This window comes from Netta rufina (genome assembly GCF_964035555.1).
Source record: "Netta rufina genome assembly, chromosome: 15".
NCBI classification, from domain to species: domain Eukaryota; kingdom Metazoa; phylum Chordata; class Aves; order Anseriformes; family Anatidae; genus Netta; species Netta rufina.
This window is the reverse complement of record NC_140138.1, coordinates 3,631,417-3,647,812: the sequence shown is the minus strand read 5'-3', so window position 1 is coordinate 3,647,812 and position 16,396 is coordinate 3,631,417. Positions and strand designations below refer to the sequence as shown.

The 16,396-nt window shown below is 36.4% G+C and overlaps 1 protein-coding gene across 16 annotated transcripts in view; it reads right to left on the bottom strand.

The window, feature by feature from the left end:
- RBFOX1 (RNA binding fox-1 homolog 1) overlaps positions 1-16,396 on the bottom strand; it is a 333,405-nt gene that overhangs the window by 263,232 nt on the left and 53,777 nt on the right. For 11 of the 16 annotated variants that reach the window (XM_084295938.1, XM_084295935.1, XM_084295936.1 and 8 more), the window contains exons 2-3: positions 8,186-8,340; positions 5,328-5,548 (exon numbers count right to left, since the gene is read on the bottom strand). Coding sequence is in view for 15 of the 16 variants with exons in the window: in XM_084295935.1 (XP_084152061.1) it covers positions 5,328-5,414 (87 nt within the window). In the remaining variant the exon portion in view is untranslated. Of the gene's footprint in view, positions 1-5,327; positions 5,603-8,185; positions 8,341-16,396 lie in introns of those variants that run through there. The other 5 variants (XM_084295945.1, XM_084295946.1, XM_084295947.1 and 2 more) reach the window with 5 other exon arrangements.

The following is a 16,396-nucleotide window of genomic DNA, read 5'->3' as shown; positions in this document are numbered from 1 at the left end:
AAAAGACTTTCAAAGCTGCCTGTAGCCTTGAAACAAATAACATTTCACAGAGAATGCATATGGGCTCCATTACTTGACCCATGTATCAAAAGAAAAAATATAGATATATCTGAGGTTGTATTTCCAGAGGTTTAAATATTGATAACAAAGATGTTGTAAGCAAAGTTATTCAGACCATGATATTGCTATCACCACCACATTACTCCAATTTTATTTCCTATTAAAAGCACTCTTGATACAGAAGGGAGAAAAGCTTTGCAACTCATACAGAGGGAGAAGAAATTTTAGATATACTCTCAAAAACAGAACATTAAAAAGCAGTCAGATGAAAAGTGACTACAGTAGTAAAACATGTCCTCCACTGACTGAAGCACTGGGAAGTGCAGTACCAGTAATAGGAGACTGTTATCACCTGCAAAGACCATACAACACAATCAGACCAGAGCAGATCTGCATGTAAGGTAAATCATCTACTTACTGCATTTCAAATGGGCAATACAAACAGTGTAAATAGAAATTATACATTGCATCTCACTAGATTGTACTCCAAAAACAACCAAGACAAGTAGATACTACTTCAGGCATCACGGGAAGAGGTGAAGCATTGTTCTATCTGCAAACCATTATTCAAGTGAAAACTACCAAACTACAAAAGCATTTTCAGTGTAAGCTTACACAACAAAACATATCCACAATGTTATGGAAAACTGGAGAGACACAAAGTATGTGTGATTTTACAGGTAGCCTAACACACTGCTGTGTACAAGTATGTTGAATTTATTCACTGTTAACGTTTCCCTATAGAGCAAAAAGACAAAAATTTTACAGACTGATAAAGATGGAGCTGTGAAGCCTGTACCACTACTTTTCACAGTATATTCTAGGCAATTCTCTCACTTAGCCCTAAAATAAAATGGAACTATCTACAGATTACCACTTTTCCAGTTGTCAGTTAAGCACACCAGTTAACCAGTTATGGAAAACCAGACAGAATCAAAATACCTTAAGAATAATTTAGGTTTAAGTATAATGTACTTAGAAATACAGTAATTCCCGGTTTATTAAAATACTTAACTCAACAGTCACTTATTTCTTATTTTCCTCTACCTCACTTTACCACCGCACAAATAAATAAGCAAATAAAGACAAGAGAGTTTTAGCTTAACTGTCTGAAGCCTTTGACAATGAATGTAAACTTAAGCTCTCAGAACTCTTACAGTTTTTCTTGCCACTAATGCTAAAATAAAAGGATACTTTAAAATATACTGATCATATTCAGAAAAAGACGTTTCTTAATCTTTAAATCTAAGTAGCCTGTTTTGTATGAAATAGAAGTTTCTCTATTTAACGTTTCCAAATACTTTATGAGAAAGTCTAATTTCATCTTTGCTACATTTTATAATAATAATGTATATGAAAAACTCTGCTAAATGGAAATAGAACCATTTAAGCCAGCCATTCATAATTTAGCATACAACATTAAAATTTCACATATTACAGTTGTGCTTATAAAATATCTTGCCATTGTCCTAACATATCAAATATGTTAGCAAAAAAAATTTGCAAATAGTAATTGCAAATATTTTACATACCTATAGCACATAAAGCAATAAAGATGAAGTTAATGTATAGACATTAAACCTATTATTCTATGAAACACGTTACGTTCCTATGGATTTCTAAATAGTTAATCTGATGCAGCACTTTGTAAGCTGGATGATAAACAGAAGTACATTTCACATGCTTATTCTGACAATGTGTAAGATAGTACAGCAACACCCACACAAAATTACTGCTAACAGGGCAATCGTCATGCACCCTGGCAATGCAGATGGATCTTTTTCACTCATGTGACATCCTACTCACTTCACTGTTTATCTGGACATAAGGGTTCCCCTGTGGGAATCAAAGGGCATATCTGGGATAGGAACCAAGGGCAGGATATGAAAGCTTTTACTGGATTGCCACACAATGCTCTCTCCCTCCCTCTCTATTTATTTATGTATGTATGTATGTATTTATTTATTTATTTTTATCACCTGCCAAAGAGATAGTAGCTTGATAGCTTTAATTCAAAATTGGCCTTGCTGCCCACAGCATATATAGTTACTGGATGTTTCCTCCTAAATTTTCACCCAGGAGGAAGAACAGATGGGAGAAATAAATATTTTTTTTTTCCTCGATAAGAATGTGTTAATAAATCCTAGCTAGTATAATAACTCGTCATTCTAATAAACTTTGTATTTATTTATTGAAAAAAAAACAACACAAGTTTATTTATATGTATTGTATTTATATATATATTATAAATATATAAATAATATTATAATATTTATATATACACTATATAATCAGTAAGGATACAAAGGATACTTTGTATCCTTTGTTTGTTGTTACCTGTAACAAAGTGTCCTCAAACATCAAAGTACTACCTTAAAAACACAATTTCAGTTGTCTTACTTGATTATATATAAATCAGTGTCTTACTTGAGTCACTGTAACTTCCAGACCTTTAATTATTGCTTCTGTGTTATATATATTATATTATATATATATATAGTATTTATATTTAACTTGTTATATTTGATATATTTGTAACTTAAATCCATTCTCTCTCCAAAAACATACGCATTCCATTCTACATCTGCTCACTCAAATATACAACCTCCACAAGACAAATACAAACCCGCTAATATGTAATTGGAAGAATTACACATGGTTGTTATATATAGTGTTTCCAGAGAGGTATCCATCATATCTGCCATTTTTTGGTGGTTATAAGTTCTTCACTCTGCAGTACTCTGTAACAAGAGGCTGTGTGACAAAAGCAAGCTGAGGATGTAGGATAGAGCTCAGCAATGAATTAAGAAGCAGAGGCTGGCAAAGGCTTTATACACAGCATAAGGTAAAATAATATACAGAACTTGAAGGTGAAGAACCTCTAAATACCTCCATGGAGATACCGCCATGTGTACTCTCTGCTCCACCATAGAACACAAAAGGTCAAAGCACAACAAAAAATAGTTCTCCAAATCTCTATGCAATTCTCTACACAGTTTTCATATGCAAGCAGCCTTGGTGTAAGTGCAAATCAGAAATCATGAGGAATCCCTAATTGGAAATAACTTCTTTCTGTAAAAACCCAGGCAAGGAAGTAAATTGCAATCTTATAAGCCTCTAAAATGTTAAAACAGTCTTGGATTTGAAAATACATCATCATCGTGGCTCTCAACATGTAAACCAGTAAAAACATTTACATAATTAGTGTATCAAGACATTTTAAAAAAATCCATCAAAAGTCTGAACATTATGCAATTATTGCTGAAAAGAGGCTGATAAAGATATGTCTATTAAGTGCCCTTTGCACCAAGTATTTTGGATATTTAGTTTTACATTTTATATACTCAGATTTACTTTAAGAGACAAACAATAAGCATTCTAGTAACATAAGGTGATTGCAGATACCGTAAGTTTTGATAAAAACTTGGGGTTAAGCCATTCAGTGTTCTACTGTGCCCACTAAGACAATATATTTGTTTTGTTTTCCAATATACAATTTTTATGTATAAGATTAGGGAGAGGTAGAGAAGAGGGGAAACTGGAGAAGAATCTGCATGAAGAACATTTTCCAGACAAACCTGTAAATGTACCAATTTGTTTGGAGAACAGCTCTTACTGCTTTACTATATTAGACCTATGGAAACATAGTAACATAGGCCTGGATATGTATTTCTAAGGAGAGAAAGGAAAGGAAAAAGATTTGAAATAAGGCATCCTGAATTTTCAAAGGGCTCTTTTTTTCTAATCTATCTGCTTGGATAATGCGCCCAGAGTGGCATTTTGTAATGACAGCAACTTTCCAACAAATCAATAGTTATTTAATTCCCAACAAGCTCTCGAGTCCATTAAACCTGATTACATTCACCCATTTCAGTTGGGTGCAGTTATTTTTCCTACACCAGCACTTAATCTATAACAGGAACTTATGAGAACTTTCAAAAGCAATTTCAACATCAATCAGCATAGAGTGAAAGGCACGATTTGCTTGTAATTATTTATTGGACAGGATGGCACAGGGTCTGACTGAGCTCTAGTGTCTGACCTTCACCCTCAAATTCTAATGGATATGAAGGCTTGCTTGATGCGTTCAAGTGTGCTACCGTGTCTCGCTGCACAAAACATAGCATTGGCTTGCATGGGCCAGAAGGCACATTTTTTCAATACCTGGTAATGGCCACTGCTGTATTTTTATTTTAGAAACGTAGGATATTAAGCTTTAAGTGAAGAACGCAATTCACAATCTGTATTACTGAATGGACCCATACAGAAAAAAAAATGTTTTGTGTTGCAATTCCACCTCTGTGCCCACTAACTGTTGTGGTGAAGGTGCGTAATGAAAATTTTAAACAAATGCCTCTCCTCCACAGCTAATTTGACTGATAACTAGCATGACACTGAAATGCAGTACTGCATATTATTCTTTTTTGAGCCTGTTTATGTATAACATCTAACTACTGACATTTATAAGGTGCATAGTGTTCATTTGGGGAATGCTCAAAAATGTTGCTTGAATTCTTTCTTAGTCATTTTTAATTCTGTAAACAATGGAATAGCTTTTGCTTAAGTAGTATCTATATGATCTATACAAAATTTTAAGTCTAACATCATAACATTTCTACTTTTTGAAAAAAAAATACAGTAAAAACAGACAAATCAACAACAACAACTAAATCAGGAATTGTCAGTTAACTTCTAAAACATAAAATTCTCTCTCAGAAGTAGGATCTTGCACTTTAAGGACTCAAAAGAATTAATATGATGTGTGTAAATATTCTGTGAAGGTGATGTATTTTTCCATACACAAAAGAAAAAAAAAAAAACTTCATTCAGTGTGATGCGTAACATATGCATTAATGCATATTTAACACTACTCATACTTGCTGTGATAAAACACTTAACCTAAACACATCATGGTAAGTTACTTCGTCTTATGATCTGCTGTGGGAATGCTGAGTCCCTCAGAAACCTAGAATGGATAGCAAATCCTCTGCCCTGTGGTCAACCTCGTGAAGCAAAGGCATGAATGTTAAATAGCAGACAAATCAATACAAGCAAATATAGCTCAACTACACCATTTATTCAGCCATGAGAGATGTCAATACACAGATTAGGGTGATCCATCTTTTTGATTTCCTACTGTCTTCTCACTGACTACATGAAAGCTTTTGCCTGTATTAAAAGTGTTTGCTTTCTCAACCATAAAAATTTCAATTATTACTCTAAGTGCACTAGAGTTAAGTTGCTTGTTGGAAGCGGCCTTGCATTACCTGAACAAGTCCAGCGAAGTATGGTGCTGCCGGCAGAATCATTGGCACTCCATATGGATGTAGCAAAACTCCTTGAGACGACAACATGGTTTAAGCGATAGTATTACTCCCACTAAAGCTAAACACATCAATTGAAAGTTAGGGGAAAATCTATATACCAACTTCTTCCAAAATCAGAGCTAGAACCAAATAACTTCTGTCAGGGGCAAAGCCCACATCAGCTGTAAAAAAAAGAAAAAAATTGACGTCAGCAACTCTTAATGTTAAAATTTTCTTCAGAGACAACAGATAGAGACAACAGCTGCAAAGCTAACTCTACCAAGAAAAGGAAGGTGCTATTTTGGGACCATCTTAAATAACATGACTAACCAACTACTCTATACCGTTCAAATTTTAAGTAATAAACACATGCAGATCAAACTCTCTGTCCTGGTCTTCAAATAGGATTAGAATTAATATTCCTATCTTAACTGGCACATACATGACAATAGTTGCTATTATAACCCATTAAAAATCATCTTTATTATGATTGTTTAAATAACTGTTTCCCTGTATTTATAGCTGTTAAACAATATATGAGATTTGAAACTTAAGCCTGCTAAATTCAACATATATTGTTTTGAATCATTACATTTTTCTTATTTTGAATATTTGAGCTACCTGATGCCAGCTAACAACTTCTTAGTGTAAATTATATTTTAATAGCTTTTCTAACCTTTCACATCTCTGTTGCTGCATTTATCATAGCTTTTTGAAAAAGAACAAACCTGACCTTTAGAGTATCTCATATCTGTTCTCTAATTAAACTTACACTCAATGTAAGAGACAGAGTGAAATTTACCCTGTTTTATCCCCCAAACAAAACAGATTTACTTTTTAATGTACTATTTGCCAGTCATTCTTTTCTACAGCTAATCATTTTTATTTTAGACAAAGTAAACTCAGGCATTAACACTTGTTTTATGTGCCATAGATCTTTTATGGTTAATGTCAAGAATTACAATTGAGCAAGATTTTTTTTTAATTCAATTAAGAAGTAGGTGTTTAAAACTTCCTGTTACAAGTTAAATATATATCATTCTCTCCTACAGTCTTTGAATAACCAGGGTGCTTCACATCACTAATTTCAACTACTTGATTTTGTTGCATAATTACTTTTCCAGATAACTAATTAGAGACAAGATTTTATGTGATACTCAATTATTTAGTGTCACATTTTGACCATCGTGAAAGGCTTTCAGTAATTGATTCTCATGTATCAAGGCAGACGGGTTGCATGATTTAGAAATCTACCTTAGCAGGTGCATGTTGACCCTTGCTACTAACAGCCTTAGGCCATTTCTAAGTTTAGATGTTAAATAGTGACCCTGTATGATGTTTTTTTTTTGAGAAGCTGCCAATGAGGACAGCAATTATCATGTGATGATGTGATGTTTACCTATCTCCATTTTCTGTTCATAGAATGACTTCATTTTTCTTTTAGGGATAATGCTATTCACACAGATCACCTAACTATGCTCAGCTATTAATCTTTTTTTTTTTTTTTTTTTTTTTTAAATCTATCTATATGTATCTTTTCTTATTAAGAAAAACGTATTAAGCAAATATATATATCTTTTATATAGTTTTATAACTATACATATAGTTATATAATATATATATTATAGTTTTATAACTATATAGCTTAATTAAGCACACAGTAAACAGACATGATTTTGCCAAAATATTTTCATAATTTTCAACATGATATCAGTTATTAGCTTTCATAGAGAAACATACAAACAAAATGGGAAAGTATATTACCATTACAACTCATCTTGAAGTATTTCACTTCTAAAAAACATTTTCATTTTAACTACTAGTTATTTGTTTATTCTAACACAGTAAGCTACATGGGAAAAGAAAGAGGATTTCTTTCACTTTGCAATGGAGATTATAACGAATTCTGGAAGCTTCACTCAGATGACTCCAATGGGACAACTGACACAACCATGGACTGTTAAATTGCACTATAAGCACCTAGTCATTTTTTGTTTCAATATATATGTAACATGCTGATGAAATTTCCCAATGACAAAGTTGGAAGTTACTGTGATTACTGAGGATGGTAATAATATTATATAGGAAGAATTGCTTAACCTTACAGACTTGTTAACAGAAATGGGATGAGAGTCATTACAAAATGTAAGGTTATGCTTCTGCCAAAAACCAACTTCAGTTCTAAACTTCTCAGGAAAAAGAAAAGAAGGACCTCATTGTTGAAGGACTTTTACCTACTAGCATGATGCAGATACAAAAAGATGAGTTACAGTTCTTAAGTGTTTCTCAAAGGTATTTCCAATTATGTTTGGTTCTCTTAATTCATAATTTTTTAAATGATTACAGCAGCTGTAGAGGAAGTCCTTTATGTGTAGTTCAGGTGAATAGAACAACTATGCTGTAATAGAAAGCTAAGAAAGCTATGAAACAGTAAGATAAAGAGACTTCTGAAGCTAAGGACATTCCTGGCACACTGAATAAACAAGGAATGTTATGAAAAATATTTTTAGCCTAATTTATGCAAGAAATGTTTAAAATGCATTTTTGTGTTGAATAAGTGAAGTTATAGAACAGCCTTCCAAATCAATAATAGCAAAAAAGAATAGCTTATAAAAGAAATAAAGTGATATGATGCTAATAGTATTAGTAGCCTAACCTGATCTTAACTTACAGGAAGACCTTTCCAGTCCTTTGCAAGCAGTATAAACATTCAAGAATAATGAAAATATCAAGTTTATATCATTTATTGTAGCATTTGTATTCACTACATTTTAGATTGGAATACATAAAAATAAAATTTGAAAATAAACTATAATTACCTGTTTTAATGATATGATGCTTTGCTTGCCTCACTATAACAACATGCTTCTAAATGTATAGCCGTATGGCACTCCAAATCCAAGCTCTGACTTTCTGGTTGGGCTCTTTGATGATCTCCCATGTGTGCATCAGCTACCTAAGTTCGCACAAACCTCTGTGAATCAAAACCACAGAAGTACATACAGCTTTACTTGCATCTCCGCCCTGTGCCAAATTCTGAACTTACGCCAATACAACTATACCAACTTCACCAGTTTATACCAACATATTTGTTTTCATAGTATATTCTCCCTCCCAGCAATACAAAATGGAAATTAGTCTTAAGTTTTACAGTTCACTGTTAGCATTAATGGTCACTCCTGTTTTGCAAGAATACATTGACTACATGAAATTTGACCATAAGGAGTGCTGAGGACACAGAGACCAAACCAGAAGAGTATTAAATACACTAGTAATTGTTTCATTTTAGCAGGACCTCTAGCATGATTAAGGTTAAGCATGAGCCTAAAAGTTTTTGCTAAGACAAAGCCAGAATGATCAGTACTATGCATATCAATCACCATTCTGAAGCCATTGATGATGACAGTACTTATTTCCTGCCTACTCCAGTATTCTTACTCCCCCTTAAAAGCTGCAGGTGAGAATATTTTAAACAGCTATGCAGCTTTCACTTTCATGACATTCTAGAAAAGTATAATGCTGTTAGAAAAAAATAACATTTTAAGCCATTTTCAGTATGCTAATTGAGGGCATGATTCCTTCAACTGTTTCCAAACCCACTTTCTTTATTAAAAAATTCCAAGGATTTTCTGCAACTGAAAATTGATTTTAAAAAGAAAAGACAGAAAAAAAAAAAAAAAAAAAGGAAAATAGACGAACACTAGTTTTATATATAATATATACACAGAAACATACAATTTCTTTTGTTTCATTTCTGTAGAATTTTGTTAAAAGACAGGTATTATAAAAATGAATACTGAAGGTTCTGAAGTTACTACATAGTTTTAAAAATCAGTAGCAATATAAGAATTTTGTCATGTTAAGCTGAACACTCCCAGCTGATACCATCTCAATCATACCTAAGAAGTTCATAAAATACACAGCTTTTTAAAACTTAAAGATTATTTTTGCCCCAATAATACAATGCATTATTTGAATTAATTAAGAGAAAATGATTATCCTATAGTAAACTGACTGAACAATCAATTAAAAATCTGACAGTAGTCTTGCTATGACCTCCTAGAACGAGGCTGATCCTAAAAAGTGAGCAGTATAGGTCAAGCGTGCTAAAGTAACAGTGGAAGGTCAGCCAATACAAAGGTGAGGAATAAAACAAAAACATCCTATGCTTAACATTCCCCTCCCCCTCCCCCCCCCATTGCAGGCCTGTTAGTTTAATGCCCTAACATACATAATCTTGTGTTTTAGCACAGAGCTCTACCTACTAACATGAGTGCTCTAATAGTGACTTTTTAGCAAGTCAGTAGTGAAATCATGTGAGAAGACAAGGAAATGAAAAATACTATATTGTAAGAATACACACAGAAAGAAATAGAGGCATAATCCCAGGGCGCTTAAAGAGCTGGCTGATATCATTGCGTGACCTCTCTCAATTATTTTTCATTGATCTTGGGAATCTGGAGAGGTCCCAGTAGACTAGAAGCTGGCAAATGTGCCAGTTTTCAAGAAGAGCAAGAAAGAAGACCCTAGCAATTACAGGACTGTCAGTCTCATGTCAGTGCCTGGTAAAATTATGGAGAAGATGATCCTTGAAGTTACTGAAGTACACCTGGTAGACAATGTAGTCCTTAGTCCCAGCCAACATGGGTTCATGACGGGTAGGTCCTGCCTAACAAATTTGATTTCCTCTTATGATAAGATCACCCATCTAGTAGATAAAGGGAAACCAGCTGATGTGATCTTTTTGGACTTCAGCAAAGCTTTTGATATGGTTTCCCATAGGATCCTACTGGACAAAATGTCCAGCATACAGCTAAACAAAGTCATCCGATAGGTGAGCAATTGGCTGGTGGGCAGAGCCCAAAGGTAAATGGGGCCACATCTGGCTGGCAGATGGTCACTAGTGGCTCCACTTTAGGGCCAGTCCTCTTCAATGTTTTTATAAATGATTTGGATGTAGGACTAGAAGGTGTTTTGAGCAAATTTGCTGACGACACCAAACTCCGAGGAGTTGTGGACTCAGATGAGGGTGAAAAGGCCTTGCAGAGGGATCTGGACAGATTGGAGAGCTGGGCGATCACCAACCACATGAAGTTTAACAAAAGTGAGTGCCGGGTCCTGCACCAGGGACAGGGCAACCCTGGCTATACATACAGACTGGGCAACGAGACGCTGGAGATCAGCCGGGCAGAGAGGGATCCACGGGTTGTGGTTGACAGCAAGTTGAATATGAGCCAGCAGTGTGCCCTGGCAGCCAGGAGGGTCAACTGTGTCCTGGGGTGCATGAAGCACAGCATTGCTAGTCGATCGAGGGAGGTGATTGTCCCGCTCTGCTCTGTGCTGGTGTGGCCTCACCTTGAGGTACTGTGTGCAGTTCTGGGCACCACGGTAAAAGAAGGACAAGAAACTGCTGGAGAGTGTCCAGAGGAGGGCAATGAAGATGGTGAAGGGCCTAGAGGGGAAGACGTATGAGGAGCGGCAGAGGTCATTGGGCCTGTTCAGTCTGGAGAAGAGGAGGCTGAGGGGAGACCTCATTGCAGTCTACAACTTCCTCACAAGGGGGAATGGAGAGGCAGGTGACCTATTCTCCGTAATCACCAGTGATAGGACCCACGGGAATGGTGTTAAGCTGAGGCAGGGAAAGTTTAGGCTGGACATCAGGAAGAGGTTCTTCACCAAGAGGGTGGCTGCATACTGGAACAGGCTCCCCAGGGAAGTAGTCACGGCACCAAGCCTGTCTGAATTTAAGAAGCGTTTGAACTGTGCACTTAGTCACATGGTCTAAAATCTTGGGTGGACCTGTGTGGTGCCAGGAGTTGGACTTGATGATCCTTATGGGTCCCTTCCAACTCAGGATATTCTATGATTCTAACTATGTCTGAAAACTAGACTACACATTCAAGGCAGAACACACAAAAAAAAAAAAAAAAAAAAAAGGTGCAAAAATGAACAAAGATTTTATCCCATCTGCATATTATATCTAAATGTTCTATTAGAATGTATTTCTAAGGAGGGCAATGACGGTGATGAGGGGCCTAAAGGGCAAGATGCATGAGGAGCAGCTGAGGTCCCTTGGTTTTTCAGCCCAGAGCAGAGCAGGCTGAGGGGAGGCCTCATGGCAGCCTGGAGCTCCCTCACAAGGGGCACGGAGGGGCAGGCGCTGAGCTCTGCTCTCTGGGGACAACGACAAGAAGAGAATGGCATGGAGCTGGGACAGGGGAGGGTCAGACTGGGTGTTAAGGAAAGGTTCTTAACTGAGAGGGTGGTCAGGCACTGGGACAGGCTCCTCACAGAAGAGGTCACAGCACCAGGCCTGTCAGATTTCAAGTGTTGAGACAACGCCCTCAGACATACGCTCTGATTCTTGGGTGGCCTTGTGTGGAGCCAGGAGCTGGGCTTGATAATCCTCATGGGGCCCTTCCAACTCAAGATATTTCGTGATTCTATGGTGCATTAAACAATGACATGAAACCAAGATGTTCTCCCAGAGCAAAAGCAGATGGCTATTCTTACTGTGGTTCAAGACAAAAACCAGCAACATTTATGGAGCCACACTGCCTGGAAACACCAGGTCCCTGCAGTGCAGTCATCAGACAATCAATGATGTATGCTCTAATCTGATCCTGACAGAAGTGATCTATTCAGACCATACTTCCGCATTTCTGCCAAATAATTAATTCTTCTTAAGGCCTATATCTAACTCCAGTAATACCAACAAATGTCTTTCTTTTTTTTTTTTTTTTTTTGAAACTTCTTTCCAACATTAGGCTGTTTCTCAGCTCAAAGATCATAAATAATTCAAGTATCACTTTGGCAACCTCTTCATAGCGTATGCTATTTCTTATTTGATACCTTTAAACTCTTCTTTAAGCCTCCTGCTTTCTGGCCACCTTTCCTGTTCTCCAAATGCTCTCCATTTTCTCTTTAAATTTTCTCATGGTTTTCCAATAGAGGAAAACACAGAACTGGGAGGAGAAAATAGTTTCCAAGTCTCTTGGGTACTTTTCCATTATTTATAGCAACTTTAGGTTATTGAACCTAAAAAAAAAAAAAAAAAAGTTACAAGTTTAGCACCATACATGCTCTGAAAGAGAAGGTGAACTGCACTGAATATCACTGCTTGAGATCTTGAGTCAAGCTGACCCAGACATTAAATATTGCTGGATGGGATAAGTTGTCCTACAGTTTTGTTTTTTTTTTCCCCTCTTCTCCTCAGCCAGGACAGCTGCCACTTTTATTATGATACTCGTTTTCCAAATGTTTTACTTCCACCTTTATTCTAAAATCATACATGGTCAATAGCTCTCTGGGGGCAACAGATGCACTGTCCAAACTTGAACCCTGTCATCAGCTGCTGCCATTACTCCACTCTTTTAATCCAAGCTTCAAGTACATGTAAAAGCTCATTTGTGCCAGTTCTCCAGACAGCTCCAGTTATACTTAACAGTTGAACTAAAATACAGCATGGATATATTAGTGACTTTTAATTATAAAATATCACATATATTAATTTAAGATTTCTACTATCCTTGAAATACAAATATGGCTGATGCAGTCAGTCTTCCAAGTTTATTTAGCATCTCAATTTACACTAGCATATAGAGAAAGGATATAGAAATTGTTTAAACTGAGTGATACCCGTTCTGAGTATGTGGAACATTTGTATTTAGTATTAACACACTCATCTTCCAAACATAGTTTCTTATCTGAAATAATAAGCTCGTTCATCTGCAGCTAGTTTTTAATTTGGTCCCAGGAGCTCACATGATTTTTTCCAATCTGAAAGCCAACAATTCTTCAGTTCATTTCTTCAGCTGTACTGAAGTTTAACCTTCTGGCTTCCCTTTTTTATTTGTTTATTATTTTTTTTTAATATACAATTCAATGTCATGCTTGGGGTGGGGGGAATCTACTTTTTTAATGATGACAAAGCACTTCAGACAGAATCACAAGCAAAAACCTAGAAAGCATATTTGGGAATCAATTTTTAGCCCTAGAAAAATCATGCCTTTCACACTAAAGGGCAACTGGTCATACATTTGAAGTACAACACATCAGCAAATCTCAACTTCTGAGTACATGGTCAGTCCTTATTCTTTGGTTTGATTAGCTCCAAACATTGTCTTTTCCTGTCAGAGCTGTGCACTGATTGACTCACTGCTCTGGTATCTCACTGAGTAAAGAATGGCACATTTCCTCTGTAATTTGTTTGGAATGCTCCCGCAAAGATCACTTCTGCTTTCCTTTCCTGTGCTGCCCCACAACGTCTCTTTACTACCTCAGCAACCGTAAGGCACTTGTCATCACCTTCGAGGGCTCACTTCAGCTTACTCCTACCCTGCCTACTACTGTGAACTGTCAAAAGATCTGTTTCTTTTCCATATTACATCAACTGTTACTCTCCTCCACCTCCTAACTGTACTCAAAATACCATCAATGCTTTCTCCTATAATTTTCTGAAATCAGGTAAGAACTTCTTGTAAATGTTTACAAATGTTCTCTTTCAGCTTGCAAAACCTTCTCTTGCCAGAATGCCACACAAAAGTATTGACACCTGACTGATAGATAAACTGACTGCTTAGTAGTCTGATGACAAATATCCCTGCTTCTCCGCAAGTAACCTATACATTTGTATCCATCTATTGTATCCTAAACTGTAAATCTCTTTTGAAGAGAACTGTCAGGTACAAGGGGATCATCACCTATGACGATAATATAAAAGAACAAACACATACAAAGGTGTAAATACACGTAGCATCACTTTTTAAGAAATGTGATTAGGTAGGGTTTTTTGCCATAAATGCTTTGTTTTCTTCTGCACCCTTAGAAAACATCAGTTCCTTCTTTGACTAGATTGCTACTAGACAAACAAATTTGTCTCTCAGTAGTCAGTAAACAGAGTGATTTACCATTCAGTGAATCATAAAAATTCACTTCCAATACGTGGCAATATATTGGAGGTAATACATGCATGGCAAAGAGAGGAAGAAGAGAAAAATGAGTTAAGGAATGCCTCCATGGCTAGACTTCACTTTAGCCCCTGCAGAAACCTGATGACCTGTCATTATCCATATATATCATGGCACAAAACTGGAGAACAATCTGTGAGCTATCAGTCTCTGGGAGAGGGAAAAAAAAAAAAAAAAAAAAAAAAAAAAAAAGCTATAGGTACCTTTTGACTTATCCGTGTTTTCATATGAATTAGGAAAATTCTGAATCACAACCAGGTTTGTCTTTTTGTGTCAGCATTATCATCAGAATTAAAGCAGGATTAATCCAGTAACTTCAGTTATTTAACGTGCTGGGCGTTGAACTAGGAAGAAGGATAATATTAGACTATGCATGAAATGATGTAGAATGTTAACCACCCTGTAAAGCTACGAGGAGTGCTCTAGCACAGTGGCGATGCAAGCCATACAAAGCACAACTCCTTCAACAAAGAATTCTGTGGTCCTGCACAATTTTATCTGTTCAAGTTCCCCTGCTCATCTCATCTTCTCCTGCATCACTCAGAAAAGTTGGCTGAAGTAGGAAAAAAATATTGCTTTAACTACCAAGAGTTGATTTTTTTTTTTACTACTTGTTCACAAGACAGAAGCCATGTTGCAAAAGTCTTTAATATACCTATGTCTTTATGAGCACTGCATTGTTTTCATTTCCTTCTGGAGTTCTGTAACAGCTGTTCCTACATAGTTCCTATCATTGGATATTGTACTAAGTCAGTTGCATTTTCAATGTTCAAGAATAATCTTTCCCATGTTCACCTCATTACTCTTGTATTTATCTACCGTTTCCTAAAAAGATGTATAATAGTTCAGTTGGAAGACACCTTCAGAGATCAAGTCCAACTGCCTGACCTCCTCAGGGCTAACCAAAAGTGAAAGGATATTAAGGGGATTATCCAAATGTCTCTTGAACATTGACAGGCTTGGGGCATCAATGACCTGTAGGAAGCTCGTTCCAGTGTTTGACCACACTCGCAGCATTATTTACTTTTATTTTTTAAATAATCCCCAGTCAGAACCTCCCCAGGTGCAGCTTTGATCTGTTCCCCTGCATTCTATCAGTGAGACTGGCACCTCGCTCTGCACTTCCCCACCTCAGAAGCTAGAGAGCAGTGAGGTTACCTCAAGATTCTAGAAGTTGAGAACCCTCTTAACTAGATGAAGTTAAGCAGTTTTGGGTAGATTGCATTTTGTACAGAATTTCCCTTGGGTGTGCATTCATTTGCAAATACAGAGCAGCAACAAGAAAATATAATTTTCCTCACATATGAGGAACAGACTGACTTTTAATCAATAACCACTTTTAATGAATGCTATTGATATATCAAAGCAATGCCATGCTAGATCATCCATTTCACACAAGATGTTTCCCAATGCTTGAGCATGTGAGTCTCACTCAGTATCTGTTCATGGCTGTCTTCTTGTTGACACTAACAAGCATAAGACAGGATCTCAGAAATATAAGTGTATTCTAGAACAATGCACACATGACACCTACTTGTCACTGTCATGTAGCAGGCTTTGGTTGTGTGGAGATGGCAGATAGCCACGTGTTTCTTGCCAAATCTGGTCAACTGTATTTCTCTTTATTACTGAAGTCAGGTTGCTCTTCACTACTGCACCACAGGAAGCTATGACTTCTTGACCCCAATTATCACATTCATTATTCATCAAAATACAGTTTTCATTTGCTTCCCTTGAGAACAGCAGAGTATCACTATAAGGTTCTTTCAATACAACTTCACCCCCTTAATACACACAGGGTTTGCTGACAAGTAAGAGCTACTCATTCCCTTGAGTAAGGTTCATATTAATAGGACTGGATGGTGAATCACAAGATGGTATCAAACCATGTCTCCTGCCTGCATAAATGCATCATTTAAGCACCCTCCTATGCCAAGTGCAATGATTTGATTGCAGAAACTAGCATAGGACAGATCTCCTAAGTGAGCAGCATACCTTGGAGAAATAACTGATTCAAACTCACAAATATTAAAGCCCCTATGCATCTTCAAATGGATCAGA